The 23,813-nt window shown below is 43.6% G+C and overlaps 1 protein-coding gene across 1 annotated transcript in view; it reads left to right on the top strand.

Annotated features, from left to right (window-relative positions):
- LOC138491218 (guanylate-binding protein 1-like) overlaps positions 1-23,813 on the top strand; it is a 358,543-nt gene that overhangs the window by 131,413 nt on the left and 203,317 nt on the right. Inside the window, exon 5 of the mRNA XM_069617607.1 lies at positions 12,269-12,511. Coding sequence (XP_069473708.1) covers positions 12,269-12,511 — 243 coding nt within the window. The remainder of the gene's footprint in view (positions 1-12,268; positions 12,512-23,813) is intronic.

The raw sequence follows: 23,813 nt of genomic DNA, 5'->3' as shown, positions 1-23,813 counted from the left end.
GTATTGGTTTTCACCGCACACCCTAGGCCGCTTGTTCTTTCCGCCAGCGCTCTCACATCTTGTCACAGCAGGTTGACCTTTAGCCCAACCGCATCTATTTTGGTTTCCAGAGCGGTTCTTAGGTCTGCCATCGCTGTTCCCCATGAGGTTTTCAACTCTGTAATGGTTGTTAGGATCAGGTGATCCTCTTTTGTCGGGGATACCTCTGCAGGTGCGGCTGCCGCACCCTGTGCCGCGGTGGTCGGAGTCTGTTGCGACTGTAACACTTACCTGAAACTCTGCGGGAACGCCCTTGGAGAAACTCCTGACCAACTCCAGAGAACAATAATTTCTGTAGAAAGACAAGAAACAATAACAATGGCTCCCTAATGAATTCCACTCCACTGAGACCATATATATATGGTTAACTCTATAGTTCCTCAGGATCACCTTATTTCCTATTTTGTGAGCTCTCCATCCTGTATACACACAGGGCGCTTGTCCTGAAGAATGGTGACGATGTAGTGCAAGATAACTAATTAAGGGGAAAAGGCAAATGTTGGCTAAACTGGTTTGTGGTGCAAAAATAGGAAAACAGTAATAGTAGACTGTTGTAGCAAACACTTGCTGTGGAAAAAAGATCACTAGTAAAAAGTAGTTCCTAAAACATGAGGGAACAACTGTATGCACCTAGTAATACCTCTGCCATGAATAATGAATGAATGACCACAACAGGGGTTATAAATATACCAATGGTGGCTCAGGTAAATACAAACTATTAATCACTAAACCCTGTTCAAAAGAACTCAAGCGGCTAAGTAGTTAGCGTGCGTGTGTGACAATCATGTCAGAACTTGGCAGTGGGAAAACCGTTTATAACAGGCGCTCGGAACATACTAATGCGTACCAGCTGAGGCGGTCAAAGCGAAAATACAATTAAGGAATGGCGAAAACAGCGCAGCTGCTACTGATAACAACTCTACAATATAATGCCAATATAAGCTATAACTATGGCTCAGGTAAAAACCAAAAACAGTACTTGCATGAGGAGGAAGCAGCTCACTCCGGCAACTCTGAGGGGAAAAATAAAGATGACAAGAAAAACTACAAAGTGCAAAGAAAGAATGGAAATGGAATGGACAGAATGCTAAGACTACGGGAAAAGGCACTGAACAGGGACGCTAAATCTGTGGAGACTGAGCGAGGGGGAAACGGGCTAGACTTCAGACTGGAAACTGTGAGGACGTTTTCTGCAACAACCGCAGTAAGCATTCGTACTGCTGGGCAGTCAACAACGCGAAGCGTGAGTCTCCTTATGAGCTGGCTTATTATAGCAAAAGTCAGTCAAAGACTAGACCTGTAATGTTAGTTCCTCAATGGCACAACCAGGCGGCCATTGAGGGAACACAAAATCCTATTGATTCTATATGAATCCAACTCTAACCTTAGGACCTCCCAATATCTAAGCAAGATTAACCCCTTAAGGCTGCCTTTTCCTATCAACTTAACCTGTGAACTGGCTGGTGGTCATGACAGTGACGTGGCAAAAATGTCCATAGTGGGCTGCTTGCTCTTGGTCTTGCCTACTCTCACCGACATTGTGCAGCCCTGCCTATGTGCCCGGGTCCAACTTGTCTGTAGCGTGCGGGTCCTGCTTCCCTGTTCCTCCTTCTGCATGGTTGCAGCGTGCTGTGGCACTGCCTGGCCTATATGGCACTTGCGCTTTGTCCCGTTCCGCTTTCTGGGGGTTACACCTCTCGCACTCGAGGGTAGTCTGTTGCAGCTCACGTGTGTCGTGAGTAGCGAGTGAACTGTGCTGCAGTCCGCTCCTCCTTCCAAGCCCCCAGCGGTCCCCCGCGCTGGGTAGTCAGGCGAACCCCTCAGCTATTCACCCCGTTTGTATGGGCTGCTTGCGCCCTCTTCTTCCTTCGTCTCACGGCTGGGCCTCTCCGATGCCAGGCGTGCAGCGTAACAATGTATCCTATATTCCCGGTGCAGTTTCCTCAGCTGCAGTTGCCGTTCGCTTCTTATTCCATACGCTGCGCTCTCACTGCCAGCCTTCGTCTGCCGTGGGTTTACTGGGCCTGCCTCAGCCTCCTTTGTTCTAGCGCGCCGGCCATTTTGTGTAAAGTGCCGCTCCACAGCTACAAACTTTCAGTTGATCTTGCCAATCCTCCTGTAGTCATCAAGGACTCAGCTCTCCCTCGAACTTGCCCCATGCCTTTACACATCCAATAGTGTATTTCTGAGCACGATCATGCCTTTTTTAGCTTATTTTCACGCAAGATCATGTTGGATCGTCAGGAGCAACTCGGAAGACACGTCCTACTCCATGGCCTTCTAGCCACGTCCCCCAAAATACACATATTCTACAGCACCCAGTACGGCATAAATAACTCAAAACATTGGTCCACTAAATCAATGATTTCCCTTTTTCACGTTGTAGTGTCCGGTGCAGAGACACTTATTGTGGAGTGGAGGCGAGTGAAGGCAGTCTGAGCAGTCTGTCACTCTTTTTTGGCCAGTCTTTCTACAGTGTTCATTACACCAGGAGGAGCTGCAGCTACAGCTACAATTACCCATTAAACTGCAGAGCGGTACGGAGTGGAGGCGAGTGAAGGCAGTCTGAGCAATCTGTCACTCTTTTCTGGCCAGTCTTTCTACAGTGTTCATTACACCAGGAGGAGCTGCAGCTACAGCTACAAGTACCCATTACAACTGCGGAGCGGAGGCGAGTGAAGGCAGTCTGAGCAGTCCGAGCTGCCGTGTGCCAGGGGTCGGGCAGGATTTGTTTCATGCTCCCCGTTTAACAGGATTTCATAGCAAGCAGGTAATAAGGACCCTGGCTGTAAACATTGCCAGTAGTTGTTACTGAACATCCAACTTCACCTGCCCACAAATAGTTAAAATTTTACGTGCCTGCCAAATCACGGCAGTCGAATTCATTAAATTGCAGTTCTAAGACTTTGTTTCACTCACCTACTCACTATCCAGCCTCACGCGGCGTATGTGGGCTCTTCGTCTGGAGCCTCGCGAGTCCTTCTCCTCGCGGCTGCGACTATTGGAATATTGACATGCTCATTCATTAAGTTCGTGCAGCGACTGTGGGCTCTTTGCCTTTCAGCCGCCCGACTAATTTTCATTGTTATTGCAATATTTACAACATTGCATTTTCTGCTTCTACAAGCTTGCGCGGCGACTGTGGGCTCTTTGCCTTTGAGCTGCCCGAGCTACTTTGTTTACTATTGCAGTCCTTGAAACATCGTATTGTCCTTTATATACTCGCGCGGCGACTGTGGGCTTTTGCCTTTGAGTCGCTCGATTCAACACAAACGTTTTTGCGCCCTCATAAGAACTTAATTGTACATCTGATAAACTCATGTGGTGATCTGAGCTGCCAGCACTTTGCATCGCACAAGCAGAAGGTTATCTTGCAGTTTGAATAACCTCTGATCCTCTGATCCTTGACATTTGCATGCTGTTTTGATAGCTAATTGTTGCAATCAGTCTCCTTTGATTTCACTGTGCATTTGAGACATCTTACTATCATATGCTTGGCATGTTGAAGGTTAAAAGCTAGAACATAAGGTTACACTTCAATTTGATTACCTTTGATTATTCAACTATTGTGAGCCAAAGGTCATAGCTCCAGGTGTCCCTCTCTTAAAGAACAAATTAACAAATTGTATTACATATATCATAGTAAAACATGAAACTCTGTAGCAATCCCCTAATGGATGATCCGAAAGCTCCTGAATGGGATGATGTTGAAACCCCCCATGGGAGCAATGTTGGTGGCCCAGAGACTATAATTGTGATCAACAAGAACAATCATCTGCCACCCATTGAAACGTCACAAGACACAGCCCAAGCTTTTGTGGAAACTATTTATTCCACACCTGAGAAACTCACTGTAACATCAGAAGTTGAATCCCTTATGGTGGATAATTGGAAAAAAAGGGCTTGAATTCACTGTCACTACCTCAAAAATACAAAAATAAATTGAAGAACATTTTGGCGAAAAAAGATCAGCGAGTCCATCAGATCTGGAACCCAATGATCATGTGTTGGGTAAGTTAAATCTATCTCGACCTGAATTAATGCAAGACCTCTCTATAATCACTGATGAGGGAAATGTAATGGAAACACAATCTGGCATGAATGATCGAGACCAGCCAGTGGACCCTCTTCAACATGGAGTGCATCAGAATGATAATACCTTGAGTGCACTAAATTATGTACTAAACTCCTTAGTCTCTGTATTTGAAATGCTTAAGAGGGAAGTACAGTCTCAAACTGGATCCCTCCTTGAATTAATAAGAGACGTAACTACACTGGATGGGGCAGTGGTCAGTTGTTGCAATGTTGTTAATACAGATCTTAAACAGTCATTACAGAATTTGAAGCTGGAAACAACGAAACAAGGTTTAGATCTCTCGGCAATTCAGAGATCATTGGCAACAAATGCTGCACTAGAGGAATCTGATAGGAAAAGGAATCAAGAGATATTGGCACAGCTTTATCTTCTAAATCAAAGGAACACAAATGTACTTCCAAATGTGGATCACTCCTCGCAAATGGAAGACACTCCACTATCAGAATCCATATTGGAAGAGTTTAGAGGGCTAGCTAATGTGGATGAACATTTTCAAGATGGAGATACAAGAGCCATGTCACCATCAACCTGTCCCTCTCGTCAAAGTCAAAAATCAGGGGAACAAGCAAAAGAAATCGGCTCATCAGCTTGCGCCTCTGGTCAAGTTCCAAATCCAGGGGAATTTGTAAAAGAGCTTTGTCCACAAACTGCCTCTCCAACCAGAAAGAAAGTAAGGAAGAGGGAAGTCAGATGGCAGCAAAGATTAAAAGACAAATTCAATCTGCAAGAAGGAGGAAAAAAAATGAAAAACCAAATGAAACTTAAACACAGGAGTACCATCTCTCAACTGTTCCCAAAGAAATCTATCAATACAGAACCCGTTTTGGTGGACATGAGCTAAACAATAGTTGAACCAAACCCAACAAACAAATTGTCTGGGTGGATAGATAGCAACACGTATAGAGACAAACAAGGAAAAGATGTAAAACATGTGTTAGATGAGGGGGGAGAAAGAGGCCCTAAACAAAAAGATCTTGGACATGTGACTGAGTCGAGAGGCTCTCAAAGCGAAAAACATATGATTGAGTTAACCAAGGCATTAGGAACTATGAAGGCTAGTCTCAAAATAGCCCCTATATTTTTCAACTCCATATCTAAGAAACAAACAAATCCACCACCATCATTGGTAAATACTATTAAAGTAAGAAATCAAACTGGGAGAAGGTAAATATACAACCTTGGAAGATAATGGAACAGAGGCTACATCATCCAATAAGACAGAAGACATTAAAAACCATATTCAAGACATTGAACAGGCTATCAACACAAAAAATATCACCTCCTCAAGTATTGCTCATATAGCCTGTTCTGATCGACAGAATAAGAAAACAGTACCTTTAAAAAAAAAAATCTGGAACATTAGTTTCAAAGGCGATCTCCATGAAATATCATTTGCAGGCACAAGCACGTAAAAACAATGTCATTGTACACAGCTTGGTCGATGGTCTAACTGAAGCTGTAACTAAAAGGGCTGATGCTGGAACTCTGTCCATCAAGACTACCCTAGACTTGACAAGTAAACATCAAGATGATCATCTTGTCACCTCAGTGGGCTTGTCTCAACATACGCTAGATCTGCATAGGAAAGAGATTAGGCATGCCGTGGATGCCTGTATGTCAGCTCAACCCTCGCAGAAGTATCTAACCTGCTGTGAGCCTGGGCAACTGTTCCAACAACAAGACTCTCACTTACCATTATTGGATGAAGGATCATCATCTTTGAATGCAGCCATCAGAGATACAAAACATGCCACAGGCTGTTTTATGCTTCAAGGCCCTGCAAATCCTTCTGCTAGCATGGAACAACAATCTGATATAGTGTTCAAGATACCCTCTAAGGAACAGAATACAACAAACTCAACACTTGAACCCCAGGGCTCGAGCATAATATATACTTAAGTACCAGAGATCTACCGTTTAATAGAAACTGCAATTGCATAATCTACTAACTTGAAAACTCAGAAAGCCTTGGCTATTACTGCAACTCAGTTAGTTATACCACAGCTAAAAAAGACTACAACTGTGATAGTCAAACTACCAGCTTTGCACTCATTAGTTTTTTTTGTGTCGTCCTTCTCCATGTGTCCAATATGATCTGAATCGGAAGTTTATTTTGACAATTTTCTCTGAAATACCTGAGGTAGAGGATATAAATTCTGCTGATATACAATTAGTAGAATTTGAGGATCAACATTCTCTTTCATCGGTTAGATTGTGGATAAACTCGAGAGTTGTCCTCAATACAATCTGGTTAGCAAAATATCAGTTGTATGATTTGGTTTTATTTTAAATGTGAATAATATAAAATCTAAAGTCACACTACCAACTCATCTACCAGATCCTACACTGTGTGTGTCTAGCTCACAGAAAATTGGTCAAAATAATGTTGAATTCACTCTGCGGGAATCTAACGGGAAGAAAGTTTGCAATTGTCAAGGTATGCATTAGCTAGGCCATCTAGCGGAGCGAGTCACAATCTCTCTTATTAGTTGCAATACGAGGGGTTTCAGACATCTGATTAATAGTCCAAATCCACATTTAGAAAATGTTGACAGCATCATGTTTCAAGAAACATGGCTTACAACAGCTCTGACTTGGGACAATTATGATGTGTACCTGAATCCGTCCCAAAAAAGAAAAATGAATTATGGTAGATCCACTTCTGGACTCCTAATAGGTGTAAGACAAAACTCGCCATTTACGTCAGAGCATTGGATATCTCCCAATCCCTTTCTACAGATGATAAAATTAAAAGCAGGCACCACAATATATGCTCTCATAAATGCATACTGGAATCCTCTTGGTATCTCAGATGACGCCTTTATGAGAGATGTGGCTCGCTTACTCAACTTAGTATGCCTTGATAGCACTGTCTCCTTTTTTATTTTAGCTGGGGATTTAAATGTGCACTGTCTAGGGAGATCTGTACATACTACTAGACTTAAGGCCTGGAATCAGTTTGTTCAGTCGCGTAGTCTGCAAATGTTAAATGGTACATTTGCAGACGACATACTTCCCCAACCAACATGGCATAGAGGTGAGACAACAGCAATCATCGACTATATTTATGTTAATCAGGAGATGATCGCTGATGTCACCAAATTTCATATTCAATTTACCACCTTGAGCGTTCATAACTATTTAATCATGAATTGGCAGGTAAATGACCCATCACCTAACCTGAGAGATATATGTCGTGCCAATTGGGTCACTGTAAACAATGGAGGCAATAGGTTACGATGGAGCGAAACGTCTCTGAAAAGATTCAATCATATCTATGCTTCAGAGATAACAAAAACAAGGAAAGATCAGCATGATGAAATTGTTTACCATGATTTAATGCAATTATTTCAACCAAACACGAAAATACGCATGGTCAACAAGGTTCAGACCTTACACGCATACAACAAGAATGTACAAATAGCGAAGACCATCTTTCGCACTAACAAACGATGAGCGATGAAACTCCCACTTAGTATTAGAGGTTTAGCATTCACTAATATTAAAATGAAACATAAAAACTGGTTGCGACATTATAAAGCCTTCTTGTACCAGCATGATGGTGCAACCATGTTGCGTGCTTTGGCTGGCAAAAATACAGCACAAATCTGGGCCATCATCAACCAATCCTCTGTGGGACATCAAATTAAGCACCAATCTAATAATGTCTCTGAGCGAGCCTGGATCACACATTATACAGATCTTTACACTTTCCCACCACGCACACATCATGATAATCCTAAACATACTGTAGAAAAGTTTTCCCGCGTTTTTGACAGGGAAGATATCGAGTATTTTATAAATAGAGCAAGCCAGTCGCGAGCCCCTGGGACAGATGGCTTATCTAATTACATCTTAAAACAGTATCCTAAATTGTGGTCAGAAATTTTGTATAACATATTCTCTAATATTATTCAAACTCAGAAAATTCCGACATTGTGGAAACACTTGATTATTCTCCCGATTCATAAAAAGGGCGATAGATCCAATCCGGCAAACTACAGGCCGATTGCCCTTTTGGATGCCCTGTGAAAAATGTTCAACCAAATTCTACTCAGGGATCTCAATAAGTGGGCAACGGATCAAGGAAAACGAGACCCCCTTTCAAACAGGTTTTGTTTCGGATTAGGAACAGCTCCGAATATTATGACACTCAACCTGTTAAGATCTCAATTTGCCACCCGGAATCAGCCATTGTATCTCACATACGTTGATTTCCGGGTGGCCTTCGACTCTGTTGATCGCAAGCTGTATACAAAAAAATGACTCAGTATGGTTTGCCTCTTTCTTTAATTTCCATCATCAGACAACTACACACTAACACAACACTACAAATCAGGCTCACGATAGAAGGATTGCTAGCAGCATTCATCTCAACTGAGCGAGGGCTCAAGCAGGGTTGTATTTTGGCGTCTTTTTTATTTAATCTTTTCCTTCTTTATTTAGGTGAACAACTTATGAAGATCATTAATGAAGCGCCAAAATTGGGTGGACAACAGATTGCATGGATGTTATACGCAGATGATCTAGTTTTGTTATCCCAAACACCTAGTAGATTACAGAATCTATTGAATACATTATCTAAATATTCAATAGAAAACAATCTTGTCATCAACTTAGAAAAGACCCAAGTTGTTACCTGTCATCGTACAAAGTCTGTTTCTCAAAAGAGCTAGAGTTGGTACTTGCAGAACGTGCAATTAGTGAATGTTAATGAATATAAATATTTGGGTTCCATAGTGTATAATCTTTTGTCTGATATACCTTATTTTGCAACATTGAATATGGAATTGCAAACTTTAAAATCACAAGCAAACATTCTGGCCTTTAAATATGGTACATTTTCATGCAAACATATTATGATGTTCTATCAAGCCAAAGTAGTACCGATTATGCTGTATGGAGCAGAAACTAAGCTGCCATCGAAGTGTAACATCTGGGATTTATGTTAAGGTCAGTTTTGGAAATATGTGTTAAATTTACCAAAGTGCACTCCGCTACCCATAATATGATTTGAATTGGGGATAATATCATTATCTGCACAATTATCATGGAAAATGTGCAACCTCTTCCGTAAATGCCTGTTGGGTTTTGTGGAAAATAACATCTTGAGTGCCCTTGCTTACTATCTTGTCAACTCTGAACACATACTCCCACTTAAATGAAGAAAGCATGTTCTGGATGTACTATCAGATGAATGTATATCAGTAGAGGTTTTGTTAATGAATCCAACCCGTGCAAAACGTAAACTGTTTCAACATGACTGGATTCGTAACAGAGCCAAATTTTGCACCTATAAAGATTTCGATGGCAGACAATTTGGGTCAAAAATAATTTCGGGTAATGGCAGACTATTTGTTAAAGTTTCCATCATCATATATTAGGCAACGGTATATGCGGTTCAGACTCAATTTATTGCCAACAGCGGAAATACTGGCAAGAAGGGGGATTCTTCCAAACTAATCAAGTCACTGTCGTTTCTGTCTTGACAAAGAGTGTCTTGAAACATTACAACATTTGGTTGTTATCTGTCCCGCATTAATATTGACAAGGAAAACTTATTTTCAGAATTTACTTTGTCTGTATACTCCTATGACTGATGATGAAATCTGGTTTGCAATATTTACTAGTAGAAACACGACAATTTGGATTGCAGTGGTGCAATACTTAGATCCTGTCTTGTCATTGGTTAATGTCAAATCGAACTAATAATTGGGCAAATACTTCACAGATAACGTATGGCTGCAGAAGACGCACTGCTTTTGTTATTACTTGAGCTATATTTCATGGTTTATTACCTCCAGTAAAAGCATGTTGATAAAGATTGAAAGAAAACCCAACAAATTAATTTGCATCATGTTTGCTTTTTATTATTCTTTGAAAAATGTATGTTTTTTTATATGACTATGTGTATGTATTTTGTATGAAATATTTGAAAGGTTGGTTTTCAGCCAAACAAATAAAATAAAAAAGACACTTATTAGAGGGTTTGCACCCCACTCACAGATGATGAATGTACTTGGGCAACTAATCAAATCCTTACACGCATAGCTGTGCCCACTCACAGAGAATAGAAAAAATACCCAGTCTGCTCACTGAAACCAGGGAAGATATCAGGAAATCTGTCTCGGCCCAAATACCAAAATTGTACAGGCAAACCACCATGCAGATGGACTACATGTCCCATAATGCCCTTCTGTCGCAAACGGGAAACCCGGAATGGATCAGAGAAATGGAATGAACCCTTCAAGGATAGGAAGACCCGAAGGGTAACATAAACACCCATAGAGCCCCCCTAAAACGCTTGCCTTCCCAACAGCGGTATAGCAGAATAACCTCAGCACAAGCCACTTGTCCAGCCTGTCCATGCACACAGAGTTTCAAAATGACCATCATACTGAGTACCAGTCAGGGGGAGGGGCATGTTACTGTATAGGCAAGGCAGGCCAGGTCAGTGTGGTGACTAATACGAGCAGGCGGTTCTTGTTTGGCGAAGGCTGGAGAGGGAAGACTGCAGGAGAGTAGAGGTGCTGCAGACACTTTAGAGAAGACTGGAGATAAGAGAGTGTAGCAGAGGGGAGCTAGAGAGGTGGCAGCAGGATAGATGAGGAGGTGACCTCTACAGAAGCCAAGAAAGTGGTTAGAGTTAAGGGAAGGAGAGAGGAGAGAACTAAATTGCATCAAAAGGGGGAGGAAGGCAAACCAGGAGTGGAGTGAACGATAGTAATAGGATCAGAGGAAATGTGCAAGGAAGTACAACCATAAGTGGACTGGAAGGCAGCAGTGGGAACAGAGGAAAGAAAGGAGGAAGTAAAACCAGGGATGGAGTGGCAGAGCAAAGGGAAGGTGGGAGGACATCAAATCTGGATTGGAGTTTAAGGAAGGAGCAACATTAGTTGGCTGGAGGAAGTAAAACCCAGAGTGTAGTTAAATGTAGCAACAGCAACTGGGGAAGTGGAGGTGATATGCAACAAAAAGGAGGTTAGAGAAGAGGGGAATGGGTCTGTAAGATTAAGAGGAAAGGAAGAGTCAGTGGGAACAGGTCAAAGTGGTAGTAAGGAGGCAGTAATGGATCACCAGGATGATGGGGCAGGTGAGAGAGAGGAGACTGGGGATGAGATGTCTTCAGATGAGGAGAGTGAGGAAGACTGGCCAGGGTTTGATGAGGAGTGGAAGAGAGCCACACAGAGGTAAGTCATTTAGTGGTCGAAGGCTCCGCAGGACCAAGCCAGCCCCAGGCAGGTATAACTGGTGGGAGGATGTTCAAGTGGGGATCAGAGACCAGAGAGGAGATGGAGATAACAAAGGAAGAAAGGTTAGAAGTGTGGTTTATGGAAATTCAATTGAAGATTATTCTAATCCTAATTGAAAAGAAATAAAATCTTATATTGTGAATGCTGGTTATGAAATGGATATAAGGAAATATAAATCCATGAAATCTTTTAATGGTGCCCCGTTTGAAGGAATGGAACTGCGGGTCGCTCTGTGATATGTCTGCAAAACTGCCTGATGATAGAATGTGGCCTTCCTTTTTAAAATGTAGACTGAGGCTATTTCAACCTGTATATAATGAAGGCACCAGTCAAGGGATAGGCTAAGAAGAGGGGACATGCAGATTCTGTAGGAATAGGACACGAACCCATATATTTGCAGAGTGTGTTGCTCTGAAAGAGCTTTAGAGATATGGTTGAAGAGTGTAAGATATGGATTGGTGGCACATATGACTATTGAAGCCATGAACGTCATTTATAAAGTTCAGACAAAGAGTTTAGTTATTACTTCGTTAAGGTTTTTCTGTGAAGCAAAAGAAAGATTGAATAAATTGCAATTATAATAATGTTGTATGTGTAACAATTCTTATCTTTTGCATATATGGATTACTCGTATTGTTTCTTTTAAAGCTGTTTTTATTTTAAAGAAACAAACATATGTCACTGTTGTTTTACCACTGTTTTACTTTTCTTAATTCCCTGCCCCCTCTCACTCTTTAAACCCTTGCATGCAAAGCGACTTGTTGCGTGTGGCACTTGCAGACATTGTTTTAAAATAATAGATGCAATTATCTAAACAGAATGTCTTGACTTGTAATCGTGCTCTCCTATGTTTTTGTTTTTGTACTTTTATCACCATTAGGAAGTAGTGGCAATGTTTCAAAAGTAAATCTTCCTCGGGAATGCATCAGGAGAGCCTTTCCCTCACGGAAATGCTTTGTTTTTGATCGACCTGCCGGTAAAAAGGACCTGAAGAAGCTTAAAGATCTTGAGGACGAGGACCTCGAGCCTGACTTTGTTGAGCAGACCAATATGTTCTGCCAATACATCTTTAAGGAATGTAAAACTAAAACTCTCCAAGGGGGACATCTTGCAACAGGAAAGGGTGAGTCTGCGCCACTTTCCTCCCATAAATCCTTGGCTTGACCAGCAGTTGCTCATCTTCAACTTGTGTTCTTGAGTCTCAGGGCCGAGTCTGATGGTTGTGTACAAATAACACATTTCTTAATTGAACCATATTCTGAACAACAAAGAATGTGCTGTGTGGGCACAAAAGCCTCAACGTTTGCATGTGCCTGATTTATGGCCTGATAACACCCTGGAAATGTAAGGCAGGCACTGCAAAGGGACTCTCCTTCCAAAAGCCCTGGATTTGCACTTTAAAAAAGGATTTAAAATACGGCACCTGTGGGGTGTCTTTAAACTTGACTACACATGTTTTCCCTTTATAAAAATAGCATTTCTTAGATTGCAGCCCCACTTTTCTAGTTCAAGAAAACTTTCTTAAATTAGGAAAGTGACAGTCTTTTAAGAAATGCTCGCTCTGCCACTGGAGCACATGTTTCCATGAAAAGAATAGGTTTTAGCAGCTTTTGCTGCTGGAAAGTCAACATCTCCCTTCCAATGTCTTCCACCCAACTCAGAATGGTGGTGCTGGAAACTGGAGGGGAGAATGCCTGCTTTCTTCACTACTTTTATCACCATCTCAGAATCAGGCCCTCCGTCTCTATTGCAGAGAGAGAACTATCCTCTGTTTGGTCTTAAATAGGTCTGTCCCGAGGCTATCCATTTCTACACACATGGGAACGCTCTGTAAACTTGTAACTGATCAAAAACTAGACTTGTGCATCTGCAGAATTGTGATATTATATATGCATACGCCAAGGCTATCCGTGTAAGCCTCATTATGTGATTTATACCTTTTAAATGGAAACAAATAATACCTTGTAGCAACGCTTATGTACTTCATGAATGCTGCTCTTAGGATTCGGTTGAAGTGGTACCGTAACCCAAACAGGGGCTGAATTATCCCCTTTGTGTTGTCGCTGTTGTCGCCTTTCACCTGCATTTAGACCAATTTGTTGCTGTTGAACATTGTCTAGGTTGTGCACAATTACAGTATATCCTGACACGAATTAGGGAGGTACTAGCACTAATCCTGACCAGGGCTACAGGAAGGCCACCTTTTGTGTAAACTCAACATGTCAAGGGAGAACTCGTTTAAGAGTCCTGTGTGAGTCCTACATCCTTCATCATCATGTGCATGATTTAAAAGGTGTGGACTTTTGGAGTAGGTCTGCGTGAGTCCCACATCGTTCATCGTCATGTGCATAATTTAAAAGGTGTGGACTTTTGGAGGAGTTGTATTTTGTTAATTTGCCCATCCTTCATTCTTTCATAGCTGGAAATGTATGATCTCTTAACCAGTCACATGTCTTTGATTTATATCCTCATTTGCATCTTTTGAGAATCACACTTTTCCTGCTCATTTCCACCCTGGGAGTGCATCTTTGTCATGTGGAATGCTCGGAAAGTGGGCTGTATAATGTCAAGCGAATCGTTGTGCACTTACTCCCATTCCTCCCTTTATGCATTCACCTATATTACAACATAAAAGCGATTGAACAGAAAACGTACCTTCCCTCTCCTTTATTTGCAGCACCATATCCTCCTTGGAAATAGAAAGGGGACTCTAGCGTTTGAGCTCCCTCTCCATTTCTTGATTCAGCCATGATTGATTGGGTTTCCTTTTCGTTTATTAGAATATATTCACCTCCAATCTTTTCCTTTGCAAAACGAGGGATGTGTTTATCATGGTTGCTAACTACAATGTTACCCTTGGCTGCAGAAAGTACCAGGCGGTAACATTGCTGCAGCCCTTGCTAATGGCCCTTGTTTTCATCTGGTACAAACCACAGCCTCTGGTATCATTGCAAAATGAGTCCTTAATTTCATCCACTTCCTCGAAAAATAAATAATTCCAATAATAATAATAATGCTGCAAGCGATATCCATGCAATACTACTATATATACTACTATATTCTCCTCCTCCATCACGGCCGTCAAGCGACACTTGGCGGGCCTCCACAGACTCTGCCCTCTTATAGAGAAACCACACCCCATGTGGGACACCAAGGTAAGGTGGGGCACCTTGGCGCACAAACCGTTCGAGCCACTGGCATCCGCAGACATCAGGTTGCTCACCATTAAGACAGCTCTTCCGGGGGCCTCACCTCAGCTCACTGGATCAGCGAGATACAGGCTCGGGGGGCATCAGAGCCCTACATGACATTTTGCAGGAACAAGGCAGCCCTATGGACACTCCTGGCTCTCCTACCCTGGGTAACCTCCTCTTTCCATCTTAACGGGGAAATAGTCTTACCCACTTTCTTCGCTGATCCCAACGACGAGCCTTGGAGGGTCGTCCGCTGTCTGGATTACAGAGGCGCTGTAGAATGCCATCTGGACAGGACCAAGGTCTTCCGCATTTTGGACGCCATAGCTTTCTCCTTCGGGGGGGGGGTCAAGACCTGGTCATCAGGCTTCCAAGGCTTTCATAGCAAAGCAGATGGTTGCGGCCATTAAGGAGGCCTACGAAAGGCAGCACAAGCCATTCTCAGCAAACATGCATTCCCACTCGGTCAGGGCCAAAGCCAGGTCCATTGCATTACAACGGCATGTTCTGCGGTAGCTTATCAGCAAGGCGGCCACCTCGGCTTCCTCCTCAGCGTTCTGTGAGCACTACTGTTTGGACCTTACCTCTAGTTCAGACGCGGCCTACAGACAGGCGGTTCTAATGAACTGACTTGCTTAAAGAGGGTCTCCTCTACACCCTGGGGCTACATTCAGTTGTAATCGCCCATACAGTATGGAGGGATGGGACGTAAGAGTAATTAATAGTCACGCACCGTAGTGATTAACGTGCTCTTAGTCGATAGTTCCCTCCATACTCCCCCCAATAATACTGGAGTCATTAGGCAATGTTAACTGTTTTCAACACGTCAGTGGGTACTGAGGAGTGGCAGTGGGGGGCGGAGCCGGGCGAGCGCTTGCTCCCGGTGCCGCGCCCCTGTGTGACTCTAAATTTAAGGGGAAGAAGATTTTTTCTGGTGAAAAAGGTTCTGTCTCCCGTCCCTCGCGAGGGACGCCCATACAGTATGGAGGAAAGGGGACTATGGACTAAGAGTACACAAGTCACTATGGTGAGTAACTATTCATTTCATCTTAACCTGCCCACAGACCTCAGCACTATGGACCTTCCCTACACCCTGCAAACACTATGTTCCCCTGGATTCAAGGACACCATACTTGATTGGGTGGCCTTTTAGCCTTGTGGAATGACCCTTCTCCATCCATGGAACCGAAAAACCTCCCTCGAATCAGTCCAAGACCCATTCCTCTTCACCTACTATACCGCTCCCCTGGATTAACTTATCTTTTCCTTTGGCTTTAATTACCCAATTTCCGTCTCTACACTTATTATTCCCAGATCTTCTTTTTCTTCCCCTCCCTCAGCCCTGCTATCTCGGAATGCATAACAAACTGCTTCACTGTCATCTGCTACTGTTTGACGGTACGATGCATTACACTTACCTTGTAAGAAGGAAGTATTCTTTTCCCAGCCGCCACTGGTAACCCCACTCTTCTACTACTGTTGCCTTTCCGCCGGATGCCCTCACCCCTTTGCCCCTGGCTCACAATTGAGGCCCTCTATGATAGCGATCTGAAACTCTAAAAATGTTTCCATAAAAGCATACGAAAATCAAGCAAATCTACAAAATTACATTAACGATTCATAAAGTTAATACAAAACAATATATTGCAAGCATTTCCATATTATCAATTTAAAACAGATATCTATACTAGCTAATTCATCGTCATGTAACTTGATCCTAAGCACTAATAGCGGCAGACACTACATCTTGAGGGACATTGAACAAAATAAAAAGGCTTACACTTTCAATAAAACACAATTACTAAATCTTAAAACAAATATCAATTTAGCCATCGGTTTGACCATATATTTTAATACTATATATGAGGTATTATTTTCATAGACCCACATATCTGTATAGCTCATAAGTGCTTGTGCATATGACCGGATATAACTTTGGCTATAAAAATGTTAGTAAAAAAATAATCCAGTCGTGTCCACAAGTCTCCAAGCTTCATAACAAAATCTTTATTAAAGCAATGTCTCCAACTGACAATTTCTCTTTAACATAACCGGTCCCAAACAGGGCATATGGAATCCAAAGAGGCCAACCACAGGGCAGTACAATGTTGATGGGCCAAAAATGTGGGTTTTTTGGCGACAATCCACTAATAAAAAAAAATTTCAAAAAGGGATTGCATAGAGGGAGATCATCAGGCAGGCCAACTCGGAGGCAGGACCCTCAAAGTCTCATTGAGACACAGTCTTCATGCAAGAGCACTGTTGTCCAGTCCAGCAGAAAGGCTTTCATCGAGTCCTGCACCAGGGCTGCTAGCTTCTCGTAGGTAAAAATAAAACAAAGCTTTTTGATGTTTGTTAATCTGCTTAGAATCACATGCTGTGCACAGTCTGACATCCAGTGGTAACCGTGTAGTATTGCATCTTGTCTTTCCAGAATCGAAAAGGGACATCGACATGGGCGTGTTGGTAACATTATCCCTACGTGACGTGTAGTGTACCCAAGATCCCTCACGCGTCGAGGTCCCTCAGATTGTTTTTTTCCACCCAGATAGCTGGTCACCCTTATGCGGAGTTCGTAAAGAACATTGCTATTGTCCAACCAACCTTTTGTCGGATAATTCTATAAATAGATAAGATCACCCCTTCTGTCCCTTATCTCGACGGCTCTTCCAGTCTCCGCCGAAGACCTGCGAAAACTTTGACGGACGGTGATCCTGTCGGCGTTGCCAACCACGTGGCCGGGCCGTGCGCCAGCCTATACTGTAGGGAGAGTGGGGTAGGGGTGGGCATTTCTTTTCAAACTGAAAATGCCTTTCCCTTTCCTTCCTTTTTCCCGTTTGGCCTTAGTCACTCTGTGTGCCCTGAGCTATGACGAAGACTCCATTTAGATTTTTCCCTTTTTGTAAGAGCAAATTCTCATGAAAGGATAAGCACAGATGGTGTAACTGGTGCTTGCCCCTCGATCACAAAGAGGAAGGGTGTGCGGCTTGTAAGCTCCTCCTCCCCAAGACCTTAAAGGAGCGTAGGGTAAACTGTGGGTGACCTACCGTATGTCAAAGGCCGGGGATTCTCCCACTGCTGCTACCACCGAATGTGACGACGGCGAGAGTGACTATCAGAGCTCCGAACCGGAGGTTGTTGACCTTTCGACAGAACGCTAGCGTTCCGCATCGTCTGTCCCTGGCCCTGATAAGCTCGGCGTAAGCTCTGCTATGGGGAAGTCACACCCCGGTGACAAACAACGGACACGTGCACAGCACTAAACACACAACCCCCAGCCTTACTTCGACTACGAAAATTACGGTGCTACCGCAAAGGGTGGCCGATAAAGGCAAAGCTTCGGCTCTGCTAAAAAAGACTCCCTTACACTCATCGGCTGCTACGCTCCTCTCGTCTGCAGAAGACGTTGAAGACAGCCTGGCAAGAATCGTGTCCGCGGATTCTCAAAGGCAGCAGTTTAGGGACTCTTCGAATGTTTCTGAGAGGCCCAAGGATCCGCCGAGATCTAAGGAGAGCGTTCATAAACTGACAGAAAGACATAGGGATACCCCACCTATATCGGTCCCGCCAGAGGAATTCTCTGAAAGAGAAGGACTTTCTTTGACGTTAAGGCAAAGATCTCTACAGTTTTCGAAAGAAGAGAGTGCTAGATGCACTTTTTCGATGGAAGTCAGTGCTAGAGACACCTTTCCACCTATAGGTCATCAGTCTGGACTAGAGAAAAGTTTGAAGACTGCATGGAAAGGCTGAACAGGTTTGTGTCACTTTCAGAACACCCTACACCAAGAAGTCCAAGGGATGAAAGGCCTTTTAACCCTAAAGGTAAATTCCAAAGGCCTTTTGACCCCTCTTTAGAAGAGGTCATATATAATTATGATCTTACTGAAGAGGACATTCCAGCAGTTACTGTAGAGGAAAATCCTTTTTCTAACGAAAAAGAACATGAGCCCATTGAACATGAGCCCATTGAGGGCTGGGGGGAGGACCCGATATGGGTGACCCTCAACCATGGCAGTCCCCAGATCCGCAAGATCCAGATACAGATGTTCTGGCTTTGGACTCCCCTCAAACCACCCCTACAAGAAACCCCTCTCCAATTGATGATCAGTTGACGTTTAATGTAATGTTACTTAAGGCAGCTGAACACTTTAAAATTGCCGCTGAAGAGGCAGCCCATGAAGCCGACTTTGGTGAGGATATACAAAGAGAAGCCGCCAGCCAGCCTGGCTATCACTCTCTTCAATTCGATAAAAAAATGCCTGGCACCCTCCTTGGCAACACCTGCTCTCACAAGAGGTGTAAACCCAATAATTGAAAAACTCTTTCGCCCCTTCTCCCTCAGATCCTCTATATATTAGAGGTCATTCCACCCCAGATTCGTTGGTAGTCACTACCACAAGAAAAAGAGCAGGGGCCCCTTTGTCAACCGGCGATGCACCCCCTGACAAAGAAGGGAAAATACTTGACGCCCTTGGGAAGAGGGTTACCACAGCAGCAGCGTACTCTACGCGTATTGCTAATAACACCACTTTATTGCCCAGTTACGCCGATGCGCAATGGGCTTTAAAGGAATGGTTTGGTCAGAAATATTATTGTCCCTATGGTTCGGCCATGTGTTTTTAACCATAAGTCGATCGATCGTACAAACATTTCCTATGCACCTTACCCGAGTTTTCGTCTCTTGAACACAAGCAAAATCAGGCAGCAGGGCACGGCCATCTTGTCATAATCTTATCACTTGCCGCATCGCCCTGGGTGACCTGCCTTTGCGGCACTAAATCATATCCCCTGCCCCTGAGCCTGACATCACCAAATCATTGATATTCTCCGCCTCTCTCCGTGACGTTACTGGGCAGCGTAGCCAAACGCGCCCAGTTGTCACCTACGCGACTAGATATGGAACCCGAAAAACAACACACATCGTCTCACAGCACAGTGCGTCACTATTAGGAACATGAAAGCGTACTTTAAAAAGAAACAGCAAGACTGTACAATTGGTAAAGTACATTTATTTCACATTAAATGTTTCCATAACATTCGGCGTCTGACATAGTCAATCAAAATGGGACTTTTTTTCTTTGCTCTCGATCCGCCAATCCGCAAATGTTTATCGTGAGTCATGCGCTGTTCCCTTTTGGTACACAGGGTGTTCGTTTTGGCTAAATGAAGCACTTCGGTTGCACAGTGAATTGCAAGGCTGGTGCATCAACTTGGCACTAGACCACCATAAAAGTTGTTATGTTGTCCTAATCACTGGTACCGCATATGGGCATATTGGACTTTGTCTGTAGTCCCAAAAAATGGTCAAGTAGATCAAACTATTGACATGTAGATGCAGCTGGCGATTGAAGAATCCATCGGTCGGGGTCTGAAATAGATGACAATCTCAGAATGGCACGATGTACATGTTTGAAAAACATAAAAATAGAAATGTGTCTCAGTAGCCGATCTTTATTACAATTAATCATTTTCTTTATTAGCGCAGAGGTGACACAATGTGAACCGAGAGAATACAACGTGGAATATCAAAGTACTCCACTATTTGCTTCCGAGGATAGTACAATGGAGTATGTTGAGCTCTAAACGTAATGCGTAAACTGGGGCAACAATTCGAGGTGCACACACAATGTAATAATTTATTAGCGTAGAACCAGGAGGAAACCAGTGGTGGTCTACATGTGTCTCGATGCTGACCTGCCCATGTGCCCGGTAGATAGCCCAGCACATAAAGGTTGTACTAGCACTTCAATATGCCACACAGAACGAACAAGTACAATGTAACCCAGCAATAACGGTCAGCTATTCGTATTTCGACTAGTTCTGGTATAAAATCGTCTAAAGAGAAACTTACATTATATTCGGCATTTCCATTCTCTTGACGTTATGCAGACCGTAATGCAGACTCCTCCGTTCGTGTCAATAATTTTTCATAAACTGAATTTATATGTAACTAGGTCCAGTTTCATAATGGACAACCTTATCATATCATACGTTATTACACCCCCCCTTCAATTCAATCCCTTTCGGAATGCTCCCTGTCTCTCAAGGTCAAAAAACAATAGAACTTTATACTGTGCGCGGGTGTCATGATGCCTACCCCCTGGGACCCAGACCAAGTCCAGCAACCCTGGAAGCAGGCATCAAGTAATTCCAAGCAAGCCCAACAACCCCTGCTAGGGGCTATTTGGGTGCAGTCCTGGCGTCTATGGCGCCAGGCTCATATGGAGAGTCAGTCCTGGCGCCACAGGCGCCAGGCTCATAGATTAAAACTTACCTGATGCAGACCATGCTGCAAGAGCTCCAAGCCAAAAGAGGCTTGGAAGGGACTACTTTACTTAGGGACTATTTTTTTACTCGGGCGGGGCTGGGGAGGAATACTTACCTGGGACTACTTTGGAGGCTATTTAAACCACGCCCGAAGAGCAGCACACGCTTCGCGTTATTCTGCATCCAGCAGCGTAACGCTCACCATGCCTGCAAGTCTGCATCCAGTCTTCTGCCACGCCTGCCTCGAGTCCGGAGCTCCCAGAAAAAGGGAGAAAGAAGGAGAAAAGGCTAGAGCAAGAGCAATACCTTTGATCCTTACCTGAATTCCCGATCCATCGCACCTTCGAGCTGGAAGAAAGAAGTTATTTTATGTGCATCGCCTCGCCTGCTGCAGTGCCGCGCTGAACTCACCGGCCTTCGCAGCATCTTCACATTCCACCGCATCCTTCTACATGCTCCCGCCGCACTCCGGCACCTAAGGGGAAGACAAGAACAGCAAGGTGAGCCAAGGGAATACACAGAGGCAATATTAGTTACCCCCCATAGACTTACCTGATTTTACCACTGGGGGTACTATTCCTCTTCATGGGTCGGCGCAGCTTCCACTGCATTCTCGCCGAACCCCGGCACCCAAGGGGAACAAAACAACAGCAAGGTGAAACAAAGGGACAAATAAGGGGAAACCTCATCACCACAATAGACTTACCTGATTTTACCGCCGGAGGCCTTATTCCCAGAGACTTCATACTTTCTCTCAGCGCCTGAATAAGGGAGAAAGCAACAGGTTACATATTGACATTATTTTATCGAACTGTGTTGGATAATACAAATCCTTACCTGAATATTACCGGTTGCCACGAGGAACTCTTCGCTTCAGTCAAGCTGCAACCTGCAAGGAATCGGACAGAGTGAAAGTCAGACATTTGAACTCTTACGAACTACATACTTACGGCGTCTTGCCGGGAATCTCAGAGTCAATATTGTTCTGGAACTCACCAATTCCTTCGAGCCAGTGAAGCAACTGGTTATCTACGCGCCCCTGTGCTCAATGCAGGTTGGAGAGCTCATCTTTTCAAACCATCAGGTGAGACTATAAGAGGGGACATCAAATGTGATCAGTGGGGAGATCAGCGGGAGTGGGGGGGGTTAACACTTAACTCCACAGGTGGTTAATTCCCTTTCTCCATTTGCAGAAGTATATTTCTACGGGCCAAGCAAACGAAGCTAGGTGGGCCAGTCCAGTCCGTCATCTCGGCACTATGCGTCACATTGGTGGAGACCGCAGCTGTCCAGTTCAGATCGACGCCCCTGTGGGAGCCAGGTGAGCGTAACAGCGGGACGCTTGGGCCTCGCAGCTCCCCAGCAAAAATTCAAAGCTGGTGACCTTCACTCACAATGAACATACTTTCTTACTTTGCAACATCCCGTGTCAACGCCTCCATGAGAACTTGAATTTTGAAGCACGGGCCCTGGACGAAAAAATTGGGGGCTGTCACTGCTCGTTGTTCGTGGCGCTGCTGAGGGGTAGGGGAAACTTGCAAAAGACAGAATGCCCCCTACTCCAAAATTATAGTCGATGTAACACAAAAATGGAGTAAAAATGTGTCTAGTAATAGGCCCACCTCTGCTTATCTCATGGCCTCCTACCCCATGGCATGTTTTCACAGTCATTAATTCTTGCATGCCTAGAATGTTATGTAGCCTAGGTCTAATCCCTTTTGAGTGAGGAGCAGATATTCAGCTGTTTGGGGGACTTTATGGCAAGGCAACTGCCAAAACCCAAAGATTCTTACACAATGTTATCCATTGGTCATTAACACGAGAAATGAAGGTCCCACAGTAGCTCGACTAAACTGTGAAATGTGAAAGCAATCGTAATAATTGTACTATTTTTTTAAAGAGGATAGATTTCACAAGACAAATTGCATACTTTATTTGGACACTTTATAAAAACATTTTTGGCAAAAATAAAAACAGATGGTAATCATTTGTACCGGGATTTGAACAGTTCAACGAGCTCTGCTTTGGGTTGACATGGCACTTTGGCAATGTTTTGTGGCAATGTATGTGTGCTCTGAACAGATTTGTGCTCAATTCCATGAGTATGTATCTCTACGACATTAATAATAAGATCTTTCACAAAATCGAATTCCATTTTCTCATATACTGGTTTGACAACCCATTTTTTGCTTCTTTTCGTAAAGGCCAAAGTGTAGCGAAGCATCCCTAAGTTTCCTGCAGTCCTCGATTGTTCCCGGCCTACATTCTCGTAATGCGCTAATACCGCTAGTAAAGTCCTAGATTTCATCCCTTGAATGCCGAAAATGCAATCTCTTTGGCCTGTACTTTAGGCACATATTGTGGAACACCTCCAAATCTCCTGTGTGACAAAATTCTGGGAGTCCCTTCAGATCTCTTGATAGAGTTTTATCAAACACAGTCTTCTCAAGGGCTTTGTGTGGAGGTGAAGATGGGATCAACCACTTCTTCTTCCGTGCTTGCTCTGGGGACAAAGGGTCATGTTCACATTGGTGGAAATGTTGGTTTCCTGCCAGTGGTGAACGTTGGAACAGTGGTGCATTAGTGAACAACATTTTTCCAGTAGAATTTCCACAGACCCATCACATGTTTTGGAACTCCACCAAAGACAGTTGCTGAAAGACTGGGAAATACTTTCCAAACCTTTTTTTTTCCCTGCAGCCGAGATTTTTTTATTGATTGATTTGGCAACATGCCATACATCAAATTGATGTTTAATATTTGGATACTGCTCTCTCATTGTCTTGGCTATTGAAACGTGTCTGTCCGTGGCTATGAGGTCGATTTGAATTCCCCTCGATTGTAGATCTTCCAGTGATTTTATAAAACCAAGTTTCTCCATGCCCACTGAGGATTTACATTGGGACACCTGCACGACCACGGAACTCACAATTTTCTTACTTTCCATGTCCTGAAAATAGTATG

This window comes from Ambystoma mexicanum, chromosome 10, assembly GCF_040938575.1.
Source record: "Ambystoma mexicanum isolate Mex_15411 chromosome 10, UKY_AmexF1_1, whole genome shotgun sequence".
In the NCBI taxonomy this organism is placed as follows: domain Eukaryota; kingdom Metazoa; phylum Chordata; class Amphibia; order Caudata; family Ambystomatidae; genus Ambystoma; species Ambystoma mexicanum.
Note: the sequence above shows the minus strand (reverse complement) of the source record. Positions and strands in the feature narration are given on the sequence as shown.